The sequence below is a fragment of the Grampus griseus genome (assembly GCF_964374135.1).
Source record: "Grampus griseus genome assembly, chromosome: 4".
NCBI lineage: Eukaryota > Metazoa > Chordata > Mammalia > Artiodactyla > Delphinidae > Grampus > Grampus griseus.
In genome coordinates, this window is record NC_138997.1 from 114459356 (window position 1) to 114475776 (window position 16421).

The window sequence follows — 16421 nt, forward strand, 5'->3', positions numbered from 1 at the left end:
AGTTACAAGGGATAACAGTGTTCATCTATGCCATCTCTCCAGTTTCAAAATGGTCCTATTCCATTCTAGAAATTTGACATATGTCATTTGAAATTCTTAATAAAATTGCATTTAATTTTTTTTAAGTCAGTATTTCTTGATCTGAATCAGAACTTCAAAAATGTTAATAATTGTCGCTTCCTTCTTCCTGAACCCTCCCCCATAACAGCAGTATCTTCTTACCATCAGCACCCAGAAGTGGAGCTGGCTTCATAGACCCTAGAAGCCAGGGTCAGCTAAGTCATCGCCAGCTATTTACCTGTCTCAGCTCTGCAAGCAGAAAACATCCTGAGAAAGGAAGGTTCTGCACTTGCTCGGGTCTCTGTTTTTTTAGCATATTATTTTCTCAAATAATTTGCTGTTCTTAAAGGTACTGAAAGACTCCTAATATTTATGTAGTCAGCTACACACCCTAATGTTTTCCTTTTCAAGAGCAGCAAACCATTCAATAAAACGGACTTCCCCACTTTGGCATCCCCTCTGTTATGGTAACATTTCCTTTCTGTCAAAGTTGCTAATCTTGTCTTTGAGGGCTCCCCTACAACTTAAATAGTTTTTAGAAGAAAGTCTCGTGTGGGAGAAATTTTTGAGACTCCCAGGAAACTAGTGGTAGTGGACTGTGTAGCGGTAGGTGGTTTATAAGTCATCAAGAGATACTGTTGTTCAGTGAGACGCTCTTAAGCTAACTGCTGTTTTTGGATGATGGATGTGCTTTTATAATGAGATCTGCACTCGGAATTCATATGGTCTTGGGATTGACCATTCTCTTACAGCTTCCAACATGCTTTATGTCAAATAATGCTGCACCTAAGGAAAGAATGGCTGGCTCCATGGTGAAGGACACGAGGTCTGGTTAAGAAAGTGAAACCGTTGTTCTCTATCACAACTATTGGTCTATCTCACAAATTGTTCACGGAAACTACTTCCTGATATCGATATCTGAAAGACCCCAATCACTTCAGAAAGTAAAAGAAATGCCTTTGCTTCTTCTAGACTCAACTCCACCCTCTCATCCCAGGGAGGATGGCCGCTCTCCTGGGAGAAATATTTACCCCGAATGTCCCCCTTCCCACGATGGGTACTGCCTCCATGGCGGCGTGTGTATGTATCTTGAAGCGGTCGACAGCTACGCCTGCAAGTAAGTCAAGCTATTTTTCTGATGGCACAGAGATATGATATCGCAGCCCATAACTTTTAGCAGATTCAGAAAACTTATACTGCGATTTTTCTATAATTAGGCGTTTCCATAGGGAAAAATAGATAATTTATATATGTAACCCTTTATTTACATATATAAATTCTGTGTGTGTATTACACCTTTCCTGCATATTTCACCACGCCCTGCCCCTAACCCGGTGCTAGTGGTAAATATTAAATGTAAGGAACTGGTTATTTTCCCTCTTATTTAAATAACTTGATGTTACTACTGGTATAGGCTGGGGATTAAACTGAGAGAATTTCTTAAAACTTTGATTTATTTTCTGCCAAATAGATGGAGCGCATCAATGCTATGTTTCTGAATTTTAAAAAGTGTTATATATGTTCACACTGGACTTCTTGCCTTCAATGCTCAAAACTAACATATTTTTTCCCTCTTTACTTCCTAATAGTTGGCATTTACTTTTTTTTTTTTTTTTTTTTTTTTTTTTTTGCGTTACGCGGGCCTCTCCCGTCGCGGAGCACAGGCTCCGAACGCGCAGGCTCAGTGGCCATGGCTCACGGGCCCAGGTGCTCCGCGGCATGTGGGATCTTCCCGGACCGGGGCACGAACCCGTGTCCCCTGCATCGGCAGGCGGACTCTCAACCACTGCGCCACCTGGGAAGCCCGGCATTTACATTTTTGTTGTTTGGTAACAACTGCTGGATGCGGCCATGGCTGCCTTTGCTCTGCTTTTGTCCCTGTGATGGTTTCAGTGGGCTAAGTGTCAACCTGAAGAGAGGGTTCAAGGAAACCCTGGAACTATGAGGTGTTCCCACTGCACTCACTCAGAAACCATGCCCCTCAGTTTTTAGTACAAACCACACCCAGAAGATCTAGTTTTGTATCAAATCTTACTTTTAATTACTTTCATAATTTGAAGGCAATCGGAGGGAATTGATAGATACTGAAAAATGAATAGGTCTCCTATGGCTGGACTCCTGACTCATTGATAATTTTCTCTGTGCCTAGTGAAGGAATGATGAAATACTTCGATCCTCATGAATAGATGCTATGAGCTTAGAGGCTTTGATTATTTTATCGCTAATAATCAGCGGGAACATAGTCTAAATTATAAGAAGAATAAGTTATATTCTGTGACAAAGTAAATGGCCTTGCATTATAAATCACATCAGCCTGACACAAACAGTGAAAAATGCTCATGAATATTAGCAAAAATGACTCAGTTCTAATAGAAATCTGCTTTCATAGTCATATTTCATGCTGTGATTTTCTAACCTAAGATAAATTTAGTACTTAATGATAATCATCCTTGATTTTGATAATAAGAATCAAATTGTTTTTACCTGTTCCTGGCTTCTTGTTGTTACAGATAATGGAATTACGAAAACAAGTGTCCTAGCAATGGTTTGTGTTTCTCTCTGATACTTTAACTTTGGGTTATTAAAGACATTATAGACCTAGAGTCTGTCATACAAAGTGAAGTAAGTCAGAAAGAGAAAAACAAATACCATATGCTAACACATACATATGGAATCTAAAAAAAAAAAAAGGTTCTGATGAACCTGGGGCAGGACAGGAATAAAGACTCAGATGTAGAGAATGGACTTGAGGACATGGGGAAGGGGAAGGGGAAGCTGGGATGAAGTGAGAGGGTGGCATGGACATATATACACTACCAAACGTAAAATAGATAGCTAGTGGGAAGCAGCCGCATAGCACAGGGAGATCAGCTCGGTGCTTTGTGACCACCTAGAGGGGTGGGATAGGGAGGGTGGGAGGGAGACGCAAGAGGGAAGAGATATGGGAACATATGTATATGTATAACTGATTCACTTTGTTATAAAGCAGAAACTAACACACCATTGCAAAGCAATTATACTCCAATAAAGCTGTTAAAAAAAAAGAGGACATTATAATAAGAAGAAGGGTACTGCAGGGTTGCCTATTTGTGCTGCCTATTTGTGCTGCCTATAATGTGCTGCCTATTGCAGTCAGCACATTAATTTCATTTGGCCCTCATAGCAGCAATTCATTAAATGATTTGTGAACTCTTTAGCACACTGCTTTCCTTTCTGTCATTAAATCCTGATGAATATATCATATTCCCCTAATAATGTTTCAAACACGAGTTGCTCCAAAATGACAATTAAGCGAGATCTAACACTTAAATTTAAGGACCTTTAATCAAAAGCAGCATTTAAAATATCACCAGAGTTCCCATTAATCTGGATCATTACTTTGTTTTTGAATTCTATATTTAATAAAAGTGTGGTTTAATCAGATGTCCAACCCTTCCCTCCTTCCCCGCCCCAATGACCTCACCTTGTAGTTTTTTAATTCCATAATAACACATCTCTAAGGAGTGCTTCCCAGTCCAGCTTTTATTAGAAACACTTCACAGGCATCATTCCACACAGAGTGTTCTTAACGTTGTGAGCACGTTAATAAAGGAATGCACTTCCTTCCTTGTTTGGAGGCAACGAAAGCTCCCCTCAGATGCAAGACCCGCTGGCTGCCCCGGGGGATGCAGAGGATGTGGGAACTGGAAGTCTCCACACCCAAGGTCCTCCTCACAGATTCCCCACTCTGGGGATTCTCAGAGGACCCCAAACCTCCTGAGCACAGAAGAGGTCCTCATTCATTCTGGTTTGTCTTTGAACCAACCCACACCCTATGGGGCAGGTCTTCTTCAGCCCAAGTTCTCCCAACAACAGTGCTGTGAAATGTTTCATGAAAAAAGGGTTGTGAATGGGCAGAAGACCTAAACAGACATTTCTCCAAGGAAGATATACAGCCTGCCAACAAACGCATGAAAGGATGCTCAACGTCACTGATCATTAGAGAAACGCAAATGAAGCTACAGCGAGGTATCACCTCACACCGGTCAGAATGGCCATCATCAAAAAATCTACAAACAATAAATGCTGAAGAGGATGTGGAAAAAAGGGAACACTCTTGCACTGTTGGTGGGAATGTAAATTGATACAGCCACTATGGAGAACAGTATGGAGGTTCCTTAAAAAACTAAAAATAGAACTACCATATGACCCAGCAATCCCACTACTGGGCATATACCCTGAGAAAACCATAATTCAAAAAAGTCATGTACCACAATGTTTATTGCAGCACAATTTACAATAGGCAGGACATGGAAGCAACCTAAGTGTCCATCGACAGATGAATGGATAAAGATGTGGCACATATATACAATGGAATATTAGCCATACAAAGAAACGAAATTGAGTTATTTGTAGTGAAGTGGATGGACCTCAAGTCTGTCATACAGAGTGAAGTAAGTCAGAAAGAGAAAAACAAATACCACATGCTGACGTATATATGTGGCATCTAAAAAATAAAAAAGGTTCTGAAGAACCTAGAGGCAGGACAGGAATAAAGACGCAGATGTAGAGAATGGACTTGAGGACAAGGGGAGGGGGAAGGGTAAGCTGGGACAAAGTGAGAGAGTGGCATGGACATATATACACTACCAAATGTAAAATAGATAGCTAGTGGGAAGCAGCTGCATAGCACAGGGAGATCAGCTCCGTGCTTTGTGACCACCTAGAGGGGTGGGATAGGGGAGGGTGGGAGGGAGGGAGACGCAAGAGGGAAGAGATATGGGAACATATGTGTATGTATAACTGATTCACTTTGTTATAAAGCAGAAACTAACACACCATTGTAAAGCAATTATACTCCAATAAAGATGTAAAAAAAAACCAAAACAAAACCTGAAGAACTAGTGGAGTGTGGCCTGCCCTTGTGAAATGCTGGCTGATTGCTCTGGACCTTATAAGGCTGAGAGGCTTTGATATTGCAGCCTCCTTGGCTCCCAGTTCTCTTGTCACGTGTGTGGCATATTCCTTGAGACCCTAAGATCTATGAGAGGATTGGAGGTGTGGCCTATTAATACCCAACAGTTTAAAAGTGGCTGCTAGGGGCTTCCCTGGTGGTGCAGTGGTTGAGAGTCTGCCTGCCGATGCAGGGGATGCGGGTTCGTGCCCCGGTCCGGGAAGATCCCACATGCCGCGGAGTGGCTGGGTCTGTGAGCCATGGCCATTGAGCCTGCGCGTCCGTAGCCTGTGCTCCACAACGGGAGAGGCCACAACAGTGAGAGGCCCGCGTACCGCAAAAAGAAAAAAGTGGCTACTAGGCGTTGATAGTAAACGTCTATAACCAAGGACAGCTAGAATTAAAACAGCATACAGGAAAGCCGGGAATAACCTGATGGTCCTTTATACTTCCTACACTCAGATCCTGCATTCTCTGGTAGGATCACTTCTAGAAGAATAGTTTTTCAGAGGTGCCTGGAACTTAAAACTCTTTTTGGAAGTGGCCCAATGTAGTAGAAAGAACACAGACTTTGAAATCAGAGAACCATTTGAATCAAACCTGCCATTCACGAGCCGTGTGAAAAATTACTTAACTCCTTTGAATCTCACTTTCCTCATCTATAAAATGGGAATATACCATCAAAAATAAAATGAATAAAAGTGCCTAGTACAATATCGGAAACATAAGGTGCATAACAATCACTAGTTACTTTCCCTCCTGTCTTTGAAAGTGACTTGCCAAAGCTCCTATAACCAACTCAGGTAGAACTAGGACTAGACTTGAGACCTTCTGGGCCTTCAGCCATGATGCATGCTTCATCTAATGCTTTTCCCTTGCTGCCTCTTCCCCCCATGGGGACTGGTATCAGTCCTCTGTGTATTCATTCCTTTACCTCCTTTTGGAACAAAGTGGGGACATGGATATACATACAGAGAGTGGATCCAGAGCCAGGGTGAATAAATTCCTAACAAGTGAGCAACACAAAATTTCTAACAGAATATTTTTAAAGTTTATGCTCTTGCGAAGAATAATAGAATATAATTCTACCCAAGATCCTGAGAGTTTCTGGAAGCATGTACTCCCAGTAGATGGCAGCATTGTTTCATTTACTTTCATCTAAAGGTTTGCAGGCTGCGTTGCCCGCTGGTAATTCCAGTAACAATTTCACTAATGAAACAGCAGGATGTTGGTGAATGCCTCTTTTCCTCCACTTAGTTCTTCTCCCTTGAAGAAGTAGGCGAATGCTTGTGTGTCACCACCGAGTCCTTTTGAGTCTGTGATTTTAAAAAAGAAGGAAAAATGGTTTCCTCTGCAGACTAGTCTATGCTTCCAGTTCAGAGACTACTCAACATTCTTTTACAACCTGGTCTCAAGTGAAAGACTCTGCTTTGAATTCTTCTTCCTTCCTCTGACCTATACTCATTGCAGTCTGGCTGAACATTTGTTCGAAAACTCCCTTGGCACTTAGGGCAGGGTTGCTTTATGTTGGTCTTAGAGGAAGCTTCACAGGATTTTAGCCTAACAGAAATTGATCTTTAATCAATGTTCTGCAGTGCCTTATAGAGGCGGTATGCAAATAATCCCCCATTAATCCCAGGGCCAACAGACCAATGGGGGAAGTCTGTGTTGCATTAACTTGTAAATTAGAGTGCTTTCAACTGACCCTGATGGATTTTCCATATGTCCAAAGAGCTGAAGCTGAAATGCAGAGGTTGAGAGACGGCTGGATATTGAGTGCAAAAATATAAGCGTTTTCGGCCTTGGCTCACTGCTGACCTCTGTTTGTATGTTGTCACAGCTGTGTCGTTGGCTACGTCGGAGAGCGATGTCAGCACCGAGACTTGAAGTGGTGGGAACTGCGCCATGCCGGCCACGGGCGGCAGCGGAGCGTCACCGCGGTGGCTGCCTGCGTGGTGGTGCTGCTTCTGCTACTGCTCCTGGGGCTGTGCGGGGCTCAGAAATACAGGTGACTTTGCTTCCATTGGAACTTCCAACCTCCTTCTAGCTCCTCCCAGGGGCTTCTTGAGATGAGCTGCTTCTACACACTTATTTCATTTAAAAACTGGAATAACAGTAAAAGAAAACAAAAAACGGTCCAGGATTTCATTGCTCTAAAACATCAGTGGATTTATTGTTCCATTCCAGTCTTTGCCCATAAACCTATGTAGTTTACTGGGTTGTTACTTAACCTCACACGTTTTTTGTTTGTTTGTTTTGTTTTGTTTTGTTTGCGGTACGCGGGCCTCTCACTGTTGTGGCCTCTCCCGTTGCGGAGCACAGGCTCCGGACGCGCAGGCTCAGCGTCCATGGCTCACGCGCCCAGCCGCTCCGCGGCATGTGGGATCCTCCCGGACCGGGGCACGAACACGCGTCCCCCGCATCGGCAGGCAGACGCTCAACCAGTGCGCCACCAGGGAAGCCCCCCTCACACGTTTTTATATTCCATTTTTTTTCTGTTAGCAGCATGTGCTTCCTCTCACGCCATCCCCGGCCTGTATAACTATAATTTTCATGGGTGCCATCCATTGAGTTGATTTCCCACAAAGTATTAACTTCTGTTCAAGAAACTCAGTTATCTTCCCCAACTTGGAAGGAAGTTTCGGGTCCTTGGAGTTTATGTTTTTAGTCATTTCAAGTTAAAAGTTCAGAACTGTGGAACGATGATATTTACACATTTATTTAAAAAAAAAAAAACCCACTACATTAGGGTGAAGAAATGGGCATCACATTGTTTGCTCATTTTCCACTTTCTTAAAAAGTAAGCCAGCATCCTCCACTATCCTCAATACAGAAAAGCATTTTATGCACTGTTGTAGTTTGTCTGGCATATATGACTTAATAAATGCTTTTTGTTATTGCTATGATTTTCCATGAACCGTAATCTTCCCCAAGGAGTCACACATTCCAAATCCTTTTCTATCTTGAGACACAGGATTCTCAGGCAAAAACTTGAAATTTTAATTCAGTGGTTCATCAGTAACCATCGTACTTTTTAGCCTGGTGTTCAATCAATATCTTGGATATTTGTAGGAAGAATATTGAATAATCAGCGTTTCATCCCATTGGACAGAATGCCAAAAGGAAAGTAGATGATTGGCAAATAATGTAGAAAAAAATGGAAGGAAGAAACAAGTCCAAGTGTACTGTAATTACTAGGTATTTTTTCTTATTCTATGGACTATGACATAGTAAGTAATATGCTGCTAAGTTCAAATTAAAACTGCCAGTTTAAATATTGCCACGTCACTCATATACACCAATAAATACAGACCTAGCATTGGGTTTATCAGTTAGGTGTGTTTAGCAATTTTCTGTAAAGAGTTAAAATCAGTTATTCCTCCCTTCGTGTCAATCTGACCTGTTTTGTCTAGATTGACTGTCCGACACTATTTGTCCTGTGTATCTCTGAAAAGATTGTTTGTGGAACTAAATAATTTTAAAAGTATTGTACTATTATTACTTCATAAAACTTGTTGGGGACTTCCCTGGCGGTCCAGTGGTTAAGACTTTGCCTTCCAACGCAGGGGATGTGGGTTTGATCCCTGGTCAGGGAGCTAAGATCCCACATGCCTTGCGGCCAAAACACCAAAACATAAAACAGAAGCAATATTGTAACGAATTCAATAAGAAAGACTTTAAAAAATAAAAATAAAAAAATAAAACTATTTCTTGGAAGAACCGCTTTGTAAAAAACTCAACAGGAAGTATTATGTCACAAACTATAACTTGCAACTTTGGAACTGTTTATATTAACCGCTTCAATTTTTTTCCTTGATGCTTTTGATTAAAAATAATAACCCACACTATTTCCTGATGGGGTTCCATCTGTCTCATGGAATTCACAGTTCCTGGGATGGGGCTTCCACAGCAGCCCCTACCTTCCTTATTGCCCTTCCTCCGATGGTCAGACAGGCCTGTTTGACTGAGGGTTACATTCCTAGAGCGAATTAAGATGCCATCTGCCCCGAGACAGCAGCACTATTTTGGAATCTTGAGGCTGGCTGGTGGTCTCCCCACCACCTTTCCTTCATTGGTTTCCCTTAAATGGCTGCTCAGTATGTGATGTACCTGTCTCTCTCCCTCTCAAGGCTATGCTTTGAGGACAGGGATCCCACTTTCATGTTAGATCTCCCTCCCTTTCACCCCCTCCCCCAGGACATGACACCATGCCTTGCATAGACCTTGAAGGAGCCTAGGCTTTGCATCCGTCGACTGAAAAAAAAAAAAAAGCACAACGTGAGAGTTATGAGTTAAGTTTATTTGGGGCAAAATGAGGACTATAGCCCGGAAGACGGCATTTCAGATAGCTCTGAGAAACTGCTCCAAAGAGGTAGGGGGCGAGGTCAGTATATATGTGACTTTGGTGAAGGAGGAGTACAGGCAATCAAGCACATATTTTTTGCAGAAGCTTGCCGCTAGTCTCGTGAAGGTTACTGCTACTCATGAGGGGGAGACGTCAACGTGAAGGATTTTAGTGCTTTGCTAGATACAAGGAGATGCAAGAATTGGGCTCATAAAATCTTTTCCTGAGAATATCTAATTATCTGAAGACCTGTTCTGCCAGTTTTTCGCAGAGCACAGGGCGCCTCATTCCTGATCTCCGCACTGAACTCCTTTCAGTGGGTGTTGAAGGTCAGCAGCTGCTGCAGCTTGTGATATAATCCTTGTAGAGGTAGACGGCAGGTGCCAATATGTAGTTGGCACAGCACTGTGACCCAGCTCCTGGGCTGCCCTTGGTAGCTGTGTGCCTTGGGTTCATCACTACTATCTTCCAATCCCACTGGCTTCACTTGTAAAATGAAGCTAATATAGTGTGTGTCACACAATTGCTGTGGTACTATTTCCGTAGGCACCCCCTCCTCACAAATTCTAAGTCCATTTAGGTAGAGATTTTGTTGTGTTTTTTTCCATTCCTATGTCTCCGGTACTAGGACAGGGCCTAGGATATAGTTAGTACTCAATCGATATGTCCATGAATAAATGAATGAATGAATGCATGGCTTCCCGCCCACCCCATGCCCTCCTACCCCTCGTCACGGTACCTTGGAAAGAGTGAAGCATCATCTGGAAAGTAATGCAGATAAGGATACCTTAAAACCCAAAGTTAGGCTCCTAGTTTCCTTAATACTTCTTCTGTCCCATGCATTTTAAGTACCAAAATTTCAGTAGCAAAAGTAGTTGTCCTTGACCGTCACTGAGTAGGCTACTGTTTTATTTTGTTTTGAGATTGGCTGATATTTTGGCTCTATGGCAGGACTCAGAAGCTGCTATCGAAAAATCCGAAGAATCCTTATGAAGAGTCGAGCAGAGATGCGAGCAGTACCAGGCCTGCAGATGAGGAGGCTGGGATGTCCTCTTACCCCCAGCCTTGGGTAATGTGACCACAGTACATGAAGCAAGAAATTAAATACATGAAGCAAGAAATGTAAAGCAATAAAGCTTTACGTTAATCCCAGTTCATTTTTTTTTCTCATTCTTCACTGAGTTCAGAGAGACTGGAATCTATTATAGCTTCCAGCTGGTGTTAATGTTACCTAACACCACAAGAAGTGGGAGGTCCTGGGTGGGCAGTGAGGGTGGGGGAACTGTGTCCTAAATTAAAGTAATCAGATAAGCTAAACTAGTGCCATAATGTAATGCACGAGACATTTATGGGATCTTTTTTCTAGCATGTACTTTCTTGCTATAACTTAGCTTTTTATGTGTTTGTGGAAAGTCTTTCCCCATTTTTCGGCGATCCCTTTCAGATGGATGCCTTAAAAACCCAGGATTATGCTCCTAATTTTGTTAAAATTTCTTTTCTCACACACATATTAAGTCCTTAAACTTCAGCAGCAAAACAGTTGCCAGATTTAGCCAATAAAAATACAGGACACCTAGTTAAATTCATGCTAATACTGAAAGTTCAATTTTAAATTCAAATTTTACTGGGTATCCTGTATTTTATCTGGCAGCCCTGTATATTTTCCAAAAAGCATAGTAACTGCGAAGTTCAAAATGCTTCATAGATCATCCACTTCAGTAATTGATCTTAGAACACTAGAGGGCAGACTTGGGACAGGCTCTCTTGAAATTGCTGGAATTTCCATTTTCAGAATCCCGTCAGAGATAATCTGACTGGTTCTGTGTGTGTGTGTGTGTGTGTGTGTGTGTGTGTGTGTGTGTTGTTGGTATCATTTGTGGTATATGTTGTGGAAGAGGCTGGACTATATGGCAGGTCCGTGGGGAATTGAAACCTGTGGGCACATAGGGAAAAGGCTGTTAGGGAGAGGTTGTCAAGGGGCAAAGGCATCATTTGGGGTCCTTCCCACACCACTTCTCCCACTCCCCAGCCTCTACTTCATGTGCATTTCAGAGAACAGCTTTCCTGTGGCTATGCTTTTGACTTAACAAGTGACCATCTGTCTCTGCTTGTTGTAGGCATTCAGCGTATACTTATTTTTTGGTGGAACTTGAGTACAGAAATACAATAAGAAATATGAATTCTGGCTTTACTCTTCTAACCAGTTGGCTAATTTTCAGCAAGTCACTGAAGTTTCTTCATCAGGACTCCAAGGCGTTTGGATTACATGAGCTCTAAGATCCCCCCTGTCTCTGGAGAGTCCCTAAGTGTGTGGTTCTGGGTGGACTTAGTTATAGAATGTCCTCAGTTCTTTGAAACTTCATGACTTGTGGACTCTTTAATTTTCCAGATCTCATTGTCAGCCTGTATGGTACTTCCTTCAGGTTTTGGGTAGCAAGTTTAGTTCATCTTATTTAAATCATGGGAGAGAAGGAGAAACACAATCTGTATCTTATTTCTTAAAAAATCAAAAACACTTGCTGCTGTCACGAGCAGCATGCTGTCTCAGGGCTGTGGTGAGAGGCTCAGTCTCCCAGCCGTCAGATCTGTCATTGACACCAACTGCTGCTGCAGATATCGGTGCGAGTGGGAGAGAGCCGAGCACCCAAGCTAGGAGGAGAAGCAGCGGAAACAAATTTGGTTCCATCAGCTGCCTTCCCCAACCCAGGCCAGAATCCTGGAACCTATGTTCTTCTGGCAGAGGGGCATGTGGTTGGAAAACTGGCAGTGCAGTGGGCTGGATTTTAACTTGAGCCAGAAAAATGGGCCTGTGCCCATAAACAGTGGGTCATGGATTAGTTTTGCAATGAGTTACTTTGGGAGACCATCAGTGAGGAAGAGGTGGAGAAGGGTGATTAGTGTTGTGGAAAATAAGAAAATGAAAACATGTTCAGGGGATCCACCATTCTCTCACCAACATTTCTCTCCTTAATCGACTCTACTCATTTTTATTCCTATACTTTTCTCAAGGAGCAATATGACCAAGGAGATTTTTTTCTATTCTCTCTTCCTCATTGTATTTCTCAGCTATGGGCTCTTTATGTGGATGGTACGTTTCTGAACCAGTAGAGCATTGGTTCAGAACCTTGGGGCAGTCTCTCTGCTGGGTTACTGATTGGCAAGGAAGGACTTCCCCAAACTGCATCCTTCATCCTGGGGCATGGGGTCACTTCTTTTCTCTCCTTTTATCTTTGATCTGCTTTAATCTCTAATCTATCTGGTGTGAATGTGAGCCAGGGAACTCTGGTTAGCCTGCATTGCAAGTGCCCAATCGAATGTGGACAGTACAAACAATGACAAAAATAATCATTTTGTTGACCGAAGAGAAATAATGTTGTTTTCTGAGCCTGCCTTTTAGAATTCTGGTTCCCAAGCTGTTCAAGCATGAAAAGACATTTCATGGATCCCTGCAAAATAGTAGTTGCATTATTAGTTCTTATTACCCACTAATGAGCCCAAATTATTCAGAACTTGATAGCATGTTTAAGTGAATTTTCCTAATTAAGCACACACACATATTTGAAAAGTTGGAGCACATACATGTGCGAGATATTATTTGTCTGGCCTGTGGGCAATGCTTAGAACACTTGTGGATTCATGTATGGGTACTGCTAGTTGCTTTAATAGAGAGTAACAGAAGCTTTCTAACTGAAAACTGTATCTTTCATTAGCCAGAGAGACAAATTTGACAGGGCCTTTCTTTTGGCTTTTACCTTCTATAAGGTGGACATGAAGCCATAGATTTTATTTAACGTATGTTGAGATAATTTATGGATTTTAACAATGTCCTCTCTCTCCCTTTTATTTGCTGCAGTTTGTGGTTATAAAGGAACATCAAAACTTCAGCAATGGGAGTCAACCTGTAGCCCTCAAGGACGGCCTTGTGGCAGATGTTGGCCAGTTTTCTTCCCTGGAGCCTGGTGAATGATTATCTTTCCCTGGATCGTGAATGTTTCCCTGAATGTGAAAAGTCTCATCTACACACAGAAACAGTGAATAGTGAAATTGTATAAGCTGTGTGAGCAGCTGGCTGTATTGGAATGCCATAGAACTTTAGAGAAATATGTTTAGACTAGATTCCTGTTTACCTGAGGTTACCACGTTCACTCAAAACTCTGGTCACATAGCAGTCTGCTAGGTCCCCTTAAGCAAGCACACAACGAGTCACTCCTTATTTTGATTTAGGTTGGGTTTTGAGGTCATTCTTGGGGTTCGGGATCTGTACGGGCAGCTGTAGGCATGGTTCCAGTGAAATTGCAAGTGGCTCCAAGAAAACGTGTTCCATGTTTTGGAAGGAAGGATGCTTGTGAATTTAAGTTGATCTGGGGGTTCTCCTAGGGATTTGGGAGCTACCCCTCAACCAGATGCCTGGCCGTCTGTGAAATCCAGCCAGACCCCTGCGACAGGGGCTGTAAAATCAACCCACATTTTCAGGCTGTTTTGGAACTCAATCTGCTTCCGGTAGAAATGGAGTTACGTATGATTCGACATAATACTTTTGTCAAGAGTTGTATTAAGATAAATTTCTTGGGCTTGGGTCTCAGATATCGTAGTTGTATTTCCTAACTCAGAGGATGAGGTTGAATGTGCTTTTTGTATCATAAACCTTCAGAAAGGTTCAGAGAAACTTTCAGCCGACAAAACCAGTTCCTCTGCTAATGAGAGGTGCTTCAGCCCCACTTACACTTTCTGATATTTGTCCTTCATAAATATGCCATAAATTATGTCCTTCATAAATATTGTCCTTCATAAATATGCTTATTACCATTCTCTTCTCCTCAGACTTCCTCGTAGAGAGAACATAGGCTTCTTGTTTTGAAAAACTCACTCCAAATCCCCCTCTCATACATGTGTTGCCACGTAACCCAGATTCAGTATAACTTTCTTTCCTAATTTGAGGAAGGCTCTGGATATTAAGGTATACTTCAGAATTGAATATTAAAACTACAATAAATATTATATATATATGTATATATATCATTACAAGTGTTGTTAATCGGGATAATGAAAACATTTAGCATTTTCAAATGTTGCGTGGTTTTTTGTTGTTATTAGTAGCATTTTTTGAATGTAATGGAATATCTTGTTTTACATAGTACTTTTTCTTGAGGAGCTAAAAGCAAATAATTCTTCGCTATGAAAATAATCTCCTTTAGAGGTATATATAATGTAATTTTGTAAGATATTCAGTAGCACAATTAAAAGAGTATGGTTAAACTCAGACAAGAACTAAGGACTCAGCTGAATACTCAGGAATAAATTAGAATCTCTCTCTTTTTACTCATTCTATTGCAAACAGTTTTTGACCAAGTCTCTATGAGCTACTCATAATACCTGTCTCCCAATATGAGTGATCATATCCCCAGTCATGTCCAGCCATCTCATAAATGCCTGTTGTGAAAGTGCATGTAGAGATTGGAGGTGGGGAGGTAGAGTGGGAAATGAGATAAAAGATCAAGATTGGTTCTGAGCCAATTCTTTCTCTACCCTGGAAAACCCATTAAGCCACAGGCTATACTAGTGGTGCCCCCACAGAACCATATTCATTGACCTCAGCCAACATCAACTGGTGCAAGTTAAGTGCAGAGTATCATGCTAGGGGATAGGAATGCAAGTGCATTTAAAACCCGAGCTCTGTTCTCAAGTCATTTATGGGCCAAATGGGGACAGTGGAGGTACACAGAGAAAGCTAAGTAACAATGTCAGGTAGCACAGTCCTTTGAATCGTCTTACTAACCAAAACTATTTTAAATTTTTAAAAATTGGGTCCAGAATGGTTTGAAAATGGGTTCATTTGTGTCTCATATTTCAGGTCTACTCTCCAGCCACTACTATTAGGGTCTGTCTTGCTGGACATTGTGAGTGATGTGAATACTGAAATGTCTTTTTTCTCTTGTATAGGATCATTGCAACCAACATCATGGAGAAAGGAGCCCCAGATGTATATGGGCACAGAACAAGGATGCTGTGTTTCATCATCCAGTGATAAAGGCTCTAGTCACCAGAGAATGAAGTGTAGCTTTCATCTCCCCTCCTATGGGGCATGGCCCATTGCTGGGGGAGTTGAGAAGTCCCATTCTCTCCCATCAGCTTACCCATTATGGCAACAAAGAGCTCCGGATCCACCACACCAAATGGAGCTGACTCAGTGAAAGCTGGAATTAAAAGTAAGATCAAGAGGAACAAACTGTATTGATGGATAGTCATACTTCATTTCAAAAAGTAGAGGAAAAAATACAGATTTTCATTCTACAATCTCTACAACTAATCACCTACTCAGCGTCGGAGACAAATACGTATTGTGCTTTTGCTTCTTCCTTCAAGCAGTCTCACTGCAGATTTTCAAGTAAAAGTGACCTGGAGAATCACTGGGTAACTCATTAGAAACTAAAATGGGGAAAGTAGTGCTTTGTAAACTGTGTTGTCTTCAATATTCAATACAGACAGGTTTTTTTTTTTTCTGCAGCCCCAGAAGATATTTGGGGTTAAAACAATCAATCATACAGGTTGGGTCAGTTATAAAGTAATTTCTCTTATCTGGACAGAACATTTAGCTAAATTTTATGAAATGGTTAGAATATTAAAATTATTGTTATTGATATAATACATTGGTAGGCATTTACCTTATCATTGGTGTGGTCCATGCTGGGAATTTTGCAGAATGAATTTTGATAAATTAATGAAAAATGTACTAACTCAGAACCTGATTTCTTCCGAATTGGATGGCTTATTTTTTCTTTAAAAACCTTTGAATGAAAACATTTAATTTTTAAAACATTACCCAAGAGACTTCTGTGTTGCTGACATTGCTATTCTTTCCCCCACATATTTTTTTCTCTAATGAAAATGGTAAATTCTCCATTTGTATGTTTGCACAGAATTTTTACTTATTTTCAACATATGAGATTGTAAGCAAATTGCCTGATTTATTTTAATTTTGGACAGCAATCAATTTCTTCTACTTATTTAAATAAAATCAGCATAAACATTTTATCGTACACCTGGTTAAGTAATACATTATAGTTTAAGGGGATGTTAGAGTTG

At 41.4% G+C, this 16421-nt stretch overlaps 1 protein-coding gene across 1 annotated transcript in view; it reads left to right on the plus strand.

Annotated features, from left to right (window-relative positions):
• Positions 1 to 16191, plus strand: part of EGF (epidermal growth factor) — a gene marked incomplete at its 5' end in the record, with an annotated part of 93001 nt that extends 76810 nt beyond the window's left edge. The window contains 5 exons of the mRNA XM_082653868.1: positions 1033 to 1177; positions 6834 to 7001; positions 10290 to 10407; positions 13192 to 13297; positions 15279 to 16191. Coding sequence (XP_082509994.1) covers positions 1033 to 1177; positions 6834 to 7001; positions 10290 to 10407; positions 13192 to 13297; positions 15279 to 15529 — 788 coding nt within the window. The 3' untranslated portion in view covers positions 15530 to 16191. The remainder of the gene's footprint in view (positions 1 to 1032; positions 1178 to 6833; positions 7002 to 10289; positions 10408 to 13191; positions 13298 to 15278) is intronic.
• Between the last annotated feature and the right edge of the window lie 230 nt (positions 16192 to 16421).